Source organism: Rattus norvegicus, chromosome 7 (genome assembly GCF_036323735.1).
Source record: "Rattus norvegicus strain BN/NHsdMcwi chromosome 7, GRCr8, whole genome shotgun sequence".
Taxonomy (NCBI): domain Eukaryota; kingdom Metazoa; phylum Chordata; class Mammalia; order Rodentia; family Muridae; genus Rattus; species Rattus norvegicus.
In genome coordinates, this window is record NC_086025.1 from 2,405,092 (window position 1) to 2,418,025 (window position 12,934).

At 36.6% G+C, this 12,934-nt stretch overlaps 1 protein-coding gene across 1 annotated transcript; it reads right to left on the reverse strand.

Annotated features, from left to right (window-relative positions):
- Positions 1-4,059: 4,059 nt before the first annotated feature.
- On the reverse strand, positions 4,060-4,995 carry Or6c203c (olfactory receptor family 6 subfamily C member 203C). The gene has a single exon (NM_001423212.1). The coding sequence runs from the start codon at positions 4,993-4,995 to the stop codon at positions 4,060-4,062; it is 936 nt and encodes a 311-aa protein (NP_001410141.1).
- Positions 4,996-12,934: the final 7,939 nt, after the last annotated feature.

The following is a 12,934-nucleotide window of genomic DNA, read 5'->3' on the forward strand; positions in this document are numbered from 1 at the left end:
CAAAGAAAGAGGACTTTGGGCTAATTTCCCTCATGAATATCAACGCAAAATACTCAATAAAATTCTGGCAAACAGAATACAAGAGCACATCAAAACAAACATCCACCGTGATCAAGTAGGCTTCATCCTAGGCATGCAGGGATGGTTTAATATACGGAAAACCATCAAGGTAATCCACTATGTAATCAAACTGAAAGATAGAACCACATGATCATTTCATTAGATGCTGAGAAAGCATTTGACAAAATTCAACACCCCTTCATGATAAAAGTCCTGGAAAGGATAGGAATTCAAGGCCCATACCTAAATATAGTAAAAACCATATACAGCAAACCATTAGCTGTCATTACACTAAATGGAGAGAAACTTGATGCAATCCCACTAAAATCAGGGACTAGACAAGGCTGCCCACTCTCTCCTTACTTATTCAATATAGTTCTTGAAGTTCTAAGTAGAACAATCAGACATCAAAAGGAGATCAAAGGGATACAGAGTGGAAAAGAAGAAGTCAAAATATTACTATTTGCAGATGTTATGATAGTATATTTAAGTGATCCAAAAAGTTCCACCGGAAAACTACAAAACCTGATAAACAACTTCAACAAATTGACTGGGTATAAAATTAACTCAAATAAATGAGTAGTCTTCCTCTACAGAAAAGAGAAACAATCTGAGAAAGAAATTAAGGAAATGACACCCTTCATAGTAGTCCCAAATAATATGAAATACCTCAGTGTGACTTTAACCAAGCAAGTGAATGATCTGTATGATAAGAACTTCATGCCTCTGAAGAAAGAAATTGAAGAAGACCTCAGAAGATGGACAGATCTCCCATGCTCATGGATTGGCAGGATTAATATAGTAAAAATGGCCATTTCCCCAAAAGCAATCTACAGATTCAATGCAATCCCCATCAAAATACCAATCCAATTCTTCAAAGAGTTAGACAGAACAATTTGCAAATTCATCTCGAATAACAAAATAATCAGGAGAATTAAAACTATCCTCAACAATAAAATGACTTCCAGGGGAATCACTATCGCTGAACTCAAGCAGTATTACAGAGCAATAGTGATAAAAACTGCATGTCATTGGTACAGAGACAGACAGATAGACCAGTGGAACAGAATTGAAGACCCAGAAATGAACCCACACACCTATGGTCACTTGATCTTTGACAAAGGATCCAAAACCATCCAATGGAAAAAGGATAGCATTTTCAGCAAATAGTGCTGGTTCTACTGGAGGTCAGCATGTAGAAGAATGCAGATCGATTGATGCTTATCACCCTGTACAACGCTTAAGTCCAAGTGGATCAGGAACCTCCACATCAAACCAGATACACTCAAACTAATAGAGGAAACAGTGGGAAAGAATCTTGAACACATGGGTACTGGAGAAAATTTCCTGAACCAAACACCAATGGCTTATGCTCTAAGATCAAGAATCGACAAATGGGATCTCATAAAACTGCAGAGCTTCTGTAAGGCAAAGGACATTGTTATTAGGACAAAATGGCAACCAGCAGATTGGGAAAAGGTCTTTACCAATCCTACAACCGATAGAGGGCTTATATCCAAAATATATGAAGAACTCAAGAAGTTAAACTTCAGGGAGACAAGTAACCCTATTAAAAATGGGATTCAGAGCTAAACAAAGAATTCACAGCTGAGGAAGGCCAAATGGCTGAGAAACACCTAAAGAAATGTTCAAAATCTTTAGTCATAAGGGAAATTCTAATCAAAACGACCCTGAGATTTCACCTCACACCAGTGAGAATGGCTAAGATCAAAAACTCAGGCGACAGCAAATGCTGGCGAGGATGTGGAGAAAGAGGAACACTCCTACATTGTTGGTGGGATTCCAAACTGGTACAAAGATTCTGGAAATCAGTCTGGAGGTTCCTCAGAAAATTGGACATTGAACTACCTGAGGACCAAGGTATACCTCTCTTGGGCATATACCCAAAAATGCCCCAACATATAACAAAGACACATGCTCCACTATGTTCCTAGCAGCCTTATTTATAATAGCCAGAAGCTGGAAATAACCCAGATGCCCTTCAACAGAGGAATGGATACAGAAAATGTGGTACATCTACACAATGGAATAATACTCTGCTATCAAAAGAGTGACTTTATGAAATTCATAGGCAAATGGATGGAACTGGAAAATATCATCGTGGGTGACATAACCCAATCACAACAAAAATACTTGGTTTACACTCATTGATAAGTAGATATTAGCCCAAATGATCGAATTACCCTAGATGCATAGAACACATGAACTCAAGAAGGATGACCAAAATGCGAATGCTTCACTCCTTCTTTAAAATGGGAACAAGAATACCCTTTGGGAGGGAATAGGGAGGCAAAGTTTAGAACAGAGGTAGAAGGAACACCCATTCAGAGCTTGCCCCACATGTGGCCCATACATATACAGCCACCAAACTAGATTAGTTGGATGAAGCAAAGTTCAGGCAGACAGGAACCAGACATAGATCTCTCCTGATAGACAAAGCCAGAATACAGCAAATACATAGGCGAAGACCATCATTAAACCACTGAACTGAGAATGGGACCCCCGTTGAAGGAATCTTAGAAAGGACTGAAAGATCTTGAAGGGGTTGAGACCCCATATGAACAACAATGCCAACCAACCAGAGCTTCCAGGGACTAAGACACTACGCAAAGACTATACATGGTCTGACCCTGGGCTCCAATCTCATAGGCAGCAATGAATACCCTAGTAAGATCACCAGTGGAAGGGGAATCCCTTGGTCCTGCCAACACTGAACCCCCTGTGAACGTGATTTTGGGAGGTGGGTGTTAATGGGGGGAAGATGGGGAGGGGAACACCAATAGAAAAGGAGAGGGGGAGGTGTTAGGGCATTTTTGGCCTGGATACCGGGAAAGGGAATAATAATCGAAATGTAAATAAGAAATACCCAAGTTAGTGAAGATGAAAAAAAAGGAACCGAAAATTATTATTTTGATGTTTTTTATGATATCAAATTCTTATTTTCTTTCATGGCAAATATCTATTCCAGTGTAAGCCTTTTTATTTTTAAGGTTATTTTATTACATAGTAATTATTTAAGGATGCATTAAAACATAAAGGTATTCATAAAGTATCATGTGATGCCTTGATAGAAGAGAACACTGTGAAATAGTAAAGTCAGAATTTAAATGTTGTACCTTCAATATTAATGATTTCTGTATGATAAAAACATTCAAAATTTGTTTTCAAGTTTTCTGACTTATATAGTATGCTATCATTACCAATATCATCATGATACTTGCAACATCTCAGTGGAACTTTTGCCTTCTACCTACCTGTGATTTAATTAATCTTTCCTCAGCTTTCTCTTCCTCATTACCATTCTAGCTTCCGACAACACAAATCAATTCTCAACTTCTCTTCGGTCAGCCCTTCTACAACCCACATTCTTGACTCTCTGCCCCTGACTTATTTTAGCACAATTGTCTCTATCTTATCTATATCAAAAAATGATAGATCTATAGTGAAAAGTATTCCTGCTATGCATTTGCAACATTTTGATTATCTGCTCACTGTCTTATTTCCACTTCTCCTTTGTATTTCGGAGAGCACATGGTGGGGAGGGAGTTTGATTGTTTTTTTTTTTTTTTTTTTTTTGCTTTTATTTGTGTCCTCTTCTGTTTTTAGGACCTAAATAGTACCTACCTTAGGAACAATACACACTAATATCCATTAAATGGGTTAGCAAATTAATCAATTGAAAGTTTTGAATTAGAAGAAACAATGGTGACTTACTTTTTTTGCTTAAGGTCTAAAAGCTGGCAATCCCTTCTCTGTTTTATTTTACTTTATCATTTTCTGGTATTCTTTATTTTCAAGTGAAACAGGGTTATGATTTCTGAAAGCTATTAGCACATATGGAAGGTTGTGATCCTAATAGAGGTTTGTGGGAGCAGGAATGTCTGTTGAATACAATGGGAAAGAGTGTTCAGGAAAAATCAACTTGACTAAGAAGTTTGGGAAGTTTACCGTTGCATGGTTACTGGGTTTCACCCTGCCTTATTTCTTGAAAAATGCTATAATTCTTTTTATTGAATCACAGAAGGCTTGCTTGACTTGCCTGTTCCTAAGTGTGTAGATGAAGGGGTTTAGCATAGGGGCAATGGAAGTAGTGAGAACCATCACACCCTTATTGATGGCCACCTCCTTTTTTGCAGAAGGCTTGATGTAGATGAAGATGCAGCTGCCATAGGTGATAGAAACCACAATCATGTGGGAAGAACAGGTAGAAAAGGCTTTTTGCTTTTGTTGGGCAGAAGGGAATCTAAGAATTGTCTTGATGATATTAACGTAGGAGAGAACAACACACACCAGCGTTATAATGAGAGTCAGTACAGCACAGATGAGAACTGTGTGCTCCATGAACCAAGTGTCTGAACAAGAGATTTTAAGGAGAGGGGAAGCATCACAGATAAAATGATCAATGATATTAGAATCACAGAACTGCAGATTTAGGCCGAGGCTAAGTGGGGGAATTAAAATAAATAAACCAGCTACCCAACAACAAAACACAAGTCTTCTGCAGACAGCGGTATTCATGGTAGTCAAATAGTGCAGTGGCCTGCAGATGGCCACATAACGGTCGTAGGACATAGCAGCTAGAAGGAAAAATTCAGTTACACCAAAGAGGTCGGTAAAAAATACTTGGGCAACACAGGCATTATAGGTAATTGTTTTGTCACCTGTTGCTATGCTATACAAGTATCTGGGGATGCTTGCAGATGTGAAGGAGATCTCTAAGACAGCAAAGTTTTTAAGGAAATAATACATGGCTGTTTTAAGGTGAGGATCCACTAAGATGAGGGAGATGATGGCCAGATTTCCAGTTAAGCTCAGTGAGTAGGTGAAGAAGAGAATGATAAAGATAAGAACCTGCAGTTGTTGGTTATCTGTCAGTCCAAGTAAGAGGAAGGTTGTGACAGTGTGGTTCCTCATCTTTGGTTTCTGATTTCTTTTAGATCTGCATAGAACATTTAGCCTTTTAAATACACATTCTGCTTTAAATTTGCCAGATTTTTCTTATTCATTATACCTCAAAAAATTACCCTTTAAATGCATGTTGTGGAAGGACTTCTAACTCCTTGGGTTCTGTTATTTTATATGAAGCAAAAACCCCATTTGGCTCAACAATTTTCAAGATTGGATAGAATTTTATGATACATTTTTCCAAATGTGTTGCTCCTTTGAAAAGTGCTGAAACAAGATGGACAATGTGAGTAAACTTTCCGCAATACAGACACTTCTGGTCTCTCTTGGAACTTTGTACTCGAAACATTTAATTTAGTTTACTGAAATTTTATGTTTTTCTCCTGAAGACTTGCAGACTTAACATTTATCAATATACAGTGCATGCATACATATCAATTCAGCTATGTGTACCACATGCCTATAAACACCCCCACGCCCCGCACACACTTCCATAGTTGTTCCCATGATACTGCCTCCTTATTGGGTTTCTCTGTCCCTTAGTGATCACTTAAGAATTCAAGGTTGTACAAAGCAGAGAAACCTTTAAAGTATGATATAATTATCCAGAGAACACACATCCTCTCAAGGAATACTTTGAAAATAAATTACAAATATGTAGTCTATGATGATTCCCTATCCCATCACATTACATTTGAATCTACTTTTCACACATAGACTAGCCTTAACCTCAATATAACACATGGAATGAAAGAATAAGGAAAATGACTAATCCAATTTAACAGAAAATATTGTGACACAATTGATTACATATGTATATGTAAATGGTATCATTTAATTTGGAATGAACATTTGCAAATTCAGTTAGAAACAATGGCTTTTCTACAAATTATGAGGTTGTGAGAGTCGATTTGATTCTTTTGTTTGTTTTAGACTGTTGACAAATGTTATTAAAATTTTATGTTTTTACTTAAATAATATGGCATTTTCATCAGTTCTTAGGCCTTAAATTACCATTATTCAGGTGATCTCCATTATACCTATATCTCTATTTTTTCATAGCCATTTTAATTCTCAGTTGTGACATGACATATTAATTTGAACATATTTCAGACACAACCCATTCTAGTAACATGTTCTTTTCAAGAAAGGTAATATGCTTCAATATGTTCTACTTCCCTGTGACAGATTTTTAGCCACCACTTCCAACAGAACAAGAGTGCTCTATTCCCAACTTACCTGGTTGATTTTCATTTTTCCAGCTCTAGTCTAAAATCTTCCAGAGAGCTTCCTGCAAGTTTGACAACTGTGGTACTGGAAACTCCTGTCTCTGCAACCCTAAGAACCATTACCTGTTATTAATGCACAAAGAACACTGGTTTAGGAATCAAATCTTGGAATGTGGACCACCCCATCCCCTTTTTTATTATACAACTTGGCAGAACTCAGACAATTCCACATTGAACTGGTTATCTAACAAATGCTTCTAAATGTATTTGTCTATTGTGTATTTTCCAATCAGATATCTACAAGGATATTTCCTTTCTCTTTGGGTTTCTAATGCAAAACATTTTCATATGGACTTTGTTTATTTACATTTTGCATGAAGTCAAATTGGTAGTTAATTATATATTTTTTGGTAATTTTTTTAGTTAAAACTGTTTTCAGATAAGATATTCAGATATTTAATGCAGGGTGACTTCTAAAGTGCAATCCTCCAGTGTCAATCTCCTCTCAGGATTACACATATGCTTCACCAAAATTAACTACTTTGGTTCTTCGAGAGACCAACATTTGGCTTTATTTATTTTTATAGGTCAAAACAGAGGAATCACCTTCTTTTCCTTGGATGCTTTCAAAAATTTCTTCTACCTACTCTACATCTAGTCTCAGAGGGGACAGAGATCATGCCGTTGAGTTAAAGATTAACATTGTCACTGCTATTTCTTAGTAGTCAGTGCTACTGATGTAGCTAGCTGACTTTTGTTTATTCTATTTTCAAAATGGAATGAGGAGAGAGATTTCTAATGAGGTAATTCACTGTTCACCAATTTGTCATTCTTTGGGGGTAGGGCATGGATATATTATTATTATTATTATTATTATTATTATTATTATTATTATTAATTATCATTATTAATTTGAGGTTCTTAATAAAGATGAAAGATTTATCAACAGCCATCAAAATGTTTATTTATTTATTCTGTCATCCTTTCACATGATGAGATTTATAGGCATGTGTGACCAGCTGATTTTAACACTTAAATGCTATATATTATTATTATATAAAAGGTCCCCAGATTGCATTTATATATGCAAGGAAATTTTGTTATATAAATTAAAAGAATACTTTATAAAATATAGAAATTATCATATATTCCTCATTTTATGAATTAAAGTTTTTCAAGGTATAAAAAAACTGAGATCAAACAAAGTAAATATAGTAAAGACAAGAATATTGATTGTGACAGTTAATGTTAGATTTTATTGGTTGTTGAAGTTTGAAGTCTTAAAATACATTCATTAAAATGATAATTGACATGACTATTCATATCATCTCCTAGTTACCTTTGCCACTGTCAAGCCTGAGACTGCTTGAGGATGCATGGACACCTTGGCAGAATCCATCTGTATTCAGTTTCTTGGACTTCCTTATTATACTGTTTAAGCCTTCTTCCTGTAAAAGAAAACCAACAAATCACTGATATGAAGGCTGCAGGATGTGAACAATGATTTCTACTTGTGATTCTTGTTACTCTTACTTATCAGAGCCATGAGCATCTTCTTCTAGCTTAACCTTTGCTTATTTGGTAAAGATGCGACTAACTAAATAAACATAATCCCTGGTGATGTACTCTCACTAATGAATCTATAGAGTAACCTAATTTCAGGTTTAAAAAATTATGTTACACTGTGCTTCTTCAGAGACAGTGTCTTTGGAGACAGAAGGATACAACATTGTATAGAGTTCATCAAGACTATAGAAGAATCTGGTTATGTACGAATCTATAGGCTTAGACATAATACATAATACATAAACTGAAACAAACCTTAAGGGGAGATCTAATAAAAACCACATTTCTTATTTAAATCTTGTTATGTGAATCATTTAATATATTTGAGAAATTTTAATTAGTTAAGGAAAATGGAGAAAATATATACAGTCACATAATCAACTTACTGCTTTTATTGTAGTAGTTTGTTATATAGTTGTATCAAAATGATTATAAGTACTACTTAAAGAACACTGAAAGACTTCTGGGTAAAACAGCATTTAGCAGCCTCATCCATTTAACTTTGTGAAAGAAAATAAGGCAGGATGGTTGAAACACTGGCATTTTTATTCCTTAAAGAAATCATAGTTGTAAATGGATGTTAACAATAGTAGCTGAGATTTTTTTTTTTTTTTGAGAAAATAGGTGGGAGAGGCTATGGAAAGTTCTCAGCTGCCATCAGTGGCTTGGAGTAGGTTAGGGCAAACTACAGGAAATTCTTGCCTTAATAATTAGCTGGATGACCAAGGACTAGATGCATAATTGGGGTGGGGGACACCTGGGAGTTGAACACTGAAGCAGGACACTGTTATTGTCAGTAGAAAATTTCTGACATTGGCTTTTACCCTCTCTTCCCCATTCACATCAACACTGTGATGAGCTAGAGCAGAGTCTGGACCAATTGCCCTGTAAACTGTCATGGACACAGAGAAAGGGGATTTATGTATGAGACTAGGGGTTTGAGGCAAGTTCTTTCATAAGGACAATGGGTGAGTTTGACAGTAATGCACGTGAAGGGTTTCCCTCTTCCTTCTCCAAACTCCCTACAACTTGCACAGTTGAATACCATAGTGGGAGGGGATCTGAAGAACTCAAAGCTGAACAGAACCAATGGTCATGTATACTTAGGGGAGAGAGTAAGGGGACAGAAATGTGAGTCTGAGGGCTGAGACAGTCTTGCTCTCAAAGTTCTCTGCCTAAGTCAGGAAGAAACTACAGAAAGGATCCCACTCTGTTTTCCCTAAACAGAGCTGTGGAACCCAATATATCATTAAAGAGGAAGTTGAACTGCAGTTGTGCTGTAGTGTGGGAAACTCTCTTCCAAAGGTGGTTGGTCTATATGCCATTGGAACAATACATAATACTGATTTAGTTTTCCAGATTTAAACTAGAACTGTAAACTGTGTCTTCCCCACCAATGCAGTTCTCTACCTGAAATATCATACAGAGAGTTTAAAACCCATTCTACCAAGGGAAAAATATTGCTTGATGTTATTGAAAAAAATCCTATATAATTCCATTATAGTTTACACTTTATTTATTGATAATTAAATTTTTATTGTTGAAAACTTTTAATAAGATTTAATTGAAATAGAATGATATAATTTCTTATTTTCCTTTCTTCCTTCTAGCCCATCACAGATACCTTCATTCGTAACTCTTCCATGTCCTGCTCAAATAGGTAGCCTCTTTTTCTTTCTTGATTTTTATATATGTATAGATGTATGCACATGTACACACACTCACACAATCTCCTGATTCTGTTTTTGTTGTTTGCATACATATGGTTTAAGGGCTGACAACTCTACAATGGACAACCAACAAGAAAGCTCATTCCTTGAAGGGCTAATTCTCCCAGCAATCATAAACAGCCTGCAGTTCTTTGTCTATGGCTGGGACCCCATGAAATTTCCCTTCTTCCATATGAACATGTCTATTGATACTGATATTTTACAATCTTGTGCATGCATACATTTTTAGGAGAGCCTGTTGCAGAGCTCTGTGGTATTCTGACACTTACAGTCATTTTGCTCCATCTTCCATGATGTTCTAGAGATGTGATCATTGTGATGTAGATTTATCCACTGGCCCTGTGTTCCCTACCATCTATTACCCTTGCACTGCGTCCTGTTGCAGCTTTCTGTGATGGTCTCCATTTGCTGTAAAAAGAGCCCTTTTTTTTTCTGGAGCTGGGGATCGAACCCAGGGCCTTGTGCTTCCTAGGCAAGTGCTCTACCACTGAGCTAAATCCGCAACCCCTAAAAAGAGCCTTTTTAAAATAAGGGGTGGTAGCTTCACTTATCTCATTTGCATTGGAAGTTAGTTAATGCGTAGACTTGTACCTGGACAAATACTGAGTTTGAGTCATTTATTGAACTCCCAGCCATAAATAGGATGTTTAATTTATCCCTCCAAGGTACATGTACAACCCATGAATAACTCTGTGTCCATCAAGACATGACTCTATACCCAAGAGACCCTAAAAATTCAACCAGAATTAAAAAGATACAATAAGAAGAAAATTATATATATATGTATATATATTTATTCTATAGGATACCATGAAATGATCAAAATTATCAATTATGTAAATAAAAGGAGAAGGACATGTTAAAGGCATAAACAATGTACTTATTAAAATCATAGCAGAAACTTCTCTAAATGTAAAGAAGCAATCATATAGATAGGTTCAGGAAACATTTAAACACCAAATAGACAAGATCCAGACAATAACATCATATTTTATTACAGTCAAAACTTTTTTTTTCTAAATGTGTCTCCCAGGCTGGCCTGGGACTAGTGATCCTCCTGCCTCTAACTCCTTCAGCAAATCCTACTGTGGTCCACCACCACAACCAGTCAGTCAAAACCTTAAGAATAGAGAATAAACCAAAAATAATGAAAGCCAGAAGAGAGAAGAACAAGTTACACATAAAGGCAAACAGATCAGAATTCCTGCAAATCTCTCAATAGAAACCACAAATCAGGGACTAGACAAGGCTGCCCACTCTCTTCCTTCTTATTCAAAATAGTACTCGAACTTCTAGCCAGAGCAATCAGATATCGAAAGGAGGTCAAAGGGGGTAACAAATCGGAAAGGAAGAAGTCAAAATATCACTATTTGCAGATGATATGATAGTATACTTAAGTGATCCCAAAAGTTTCACCAGAGAACTACTAAGTCTGATAAAACACTTTAGCAAAATGGCTGGGTATAAAATTAACTGAAAGAAAACAGTAGCCTCCCTCTACTAGAAGGATCAACAGGCTGAGAAAGAAATTAGACCAATGACATTCTTCACAATAGTCCCAGATAATATAAAATACCTCAGTGTTACTCTAACCAAGCATGTGTGAAAGAATTGTATGAAAAGAACTTCAAGTCTCTGAAAAAAGAAATTGAAGAAGATCTCAGAAGATGGAAAGACCTCCCATGCTCATCGATTGGCAGGATTAAAAATGGCCATTTTGCCAAAAGCAATCTACAGATTCAATGCAATTCTAATCAAAATTCCAACTAAATTCTTTATAGCGATAGAACAAGCAAAATGCAAATTCATTTGGAATAACAAAAATTCCAGGATAGGAGAAAACTATACTCCACAATAAAAGAACTTCTGGGAGAATCACCATCCCTGACCTCAACCTGTATTACAGAACAAAAGTGATAAAAACTGTATGGTTATCGGCACAAAGACAGGCAGGTAAGTCAGTGGAATAGAATTGAAGATCCAGAAATGAACCCACATACCTATCCTCACTTGATATTTGACAAAGGAGCTAAAACCTTCCAATGGGAAAAAGATAGCATTTTCAACAAATGGTGCTGGTTCAACGGGAGGTCAGCAAGTGGAAGAATCCAAGTTGATCCATTCTTATTGCCCAGTACAAAGCTTAAGTCCAGTTGGCTCAAGGACCGCCACATCAAACATGATACACTCAAACTAATAGAAGAAAAAGTGGGGAAGAGTCTATCACATGGGCACTGGGGAAAATTTCCTGAATAAAACACAATGGATTATGCTCTAAGATCAAGAATGGACAAATGGTACCTCATAAAACTGCGAAGCCTCTGTAAGGCCAAAAACACTATCTTTAGGACAAAATGGCAACCAACAGATTGGGAAAAGATCTTTAACAATTCTATATCTGACAGAGAGCTAATATCCAAAATATACCAAGAACTCAAGAAGTTAGGCTCCAGAGAGTCAAATAACCCCTTTCAAAAATGGGGTATAGAGGTAAAGAAAAATTCTCAGTTCAGGAATGTTGAATGGCTGAGAAGTACCTAAAGAAATACTCAACATTCTTAGTCATCAGGGAAATGCCAACCAAAACAACCCTGAGGTTCCACCTCACACCAGTCAGAATGGCTAAAAACTCAGGCGGCAGCAGATGCTGGTGAGGATGTGGAGAAAGAGGAACACTCCTCCATTTTTGGTGGGATTCCAAACTGGTACAACTACTCTGGAAATCAGTCTGAATTTCTTCAGAAAATTGGACCTGAGGACCCAGCTATACTTCTCCTGGGCATATACCCAAAAGATGCTCCAACATACAACAAAGACACATGCTCCACTATGTTCATAACAGCCTTATTTATAATAGCCAGAAGCTGGAAAGAGCCCAGATGCCCTTCAACAGAGGAGTGGATACAGAAAATGTGGTACATCTACACAATGGAATATTACTCAGCTATCAAAAACAATGACTTTATGAAATTCATAGGAAAATTTATTGAACTAGAAAATAACATCTTGAGTGAGTAAACCAGTGACAGAAAAACATACATGGTATGCTCCTACTGATATGTGGATATTAGCCCAAAATCTCAATTACCCACGATATGATCCACAGACCACATGAAACTCAAGAAGAATGATGACCAAAGTGTGGATGCTTCAGTCTTTCTCAAGAGGGGGAAAAATATTCATAGGAGGGGAGATGGAGGCAAAGTTTGGAGCAGAGAATGCAGGAACAACCATTCCTTGGTGGCCCCACATGTGGCATATATATATATATATATATATATATATATATATATATATATATATATATATATACAGCCACCAAAACCAGATAAGATGGATGTAGCTAGGAAGTGTATGCTGACAAGAACTCGATATAGGTGTCTCCTGATAGACAGAACCAGAGTATGACAAATACAGAGGTGA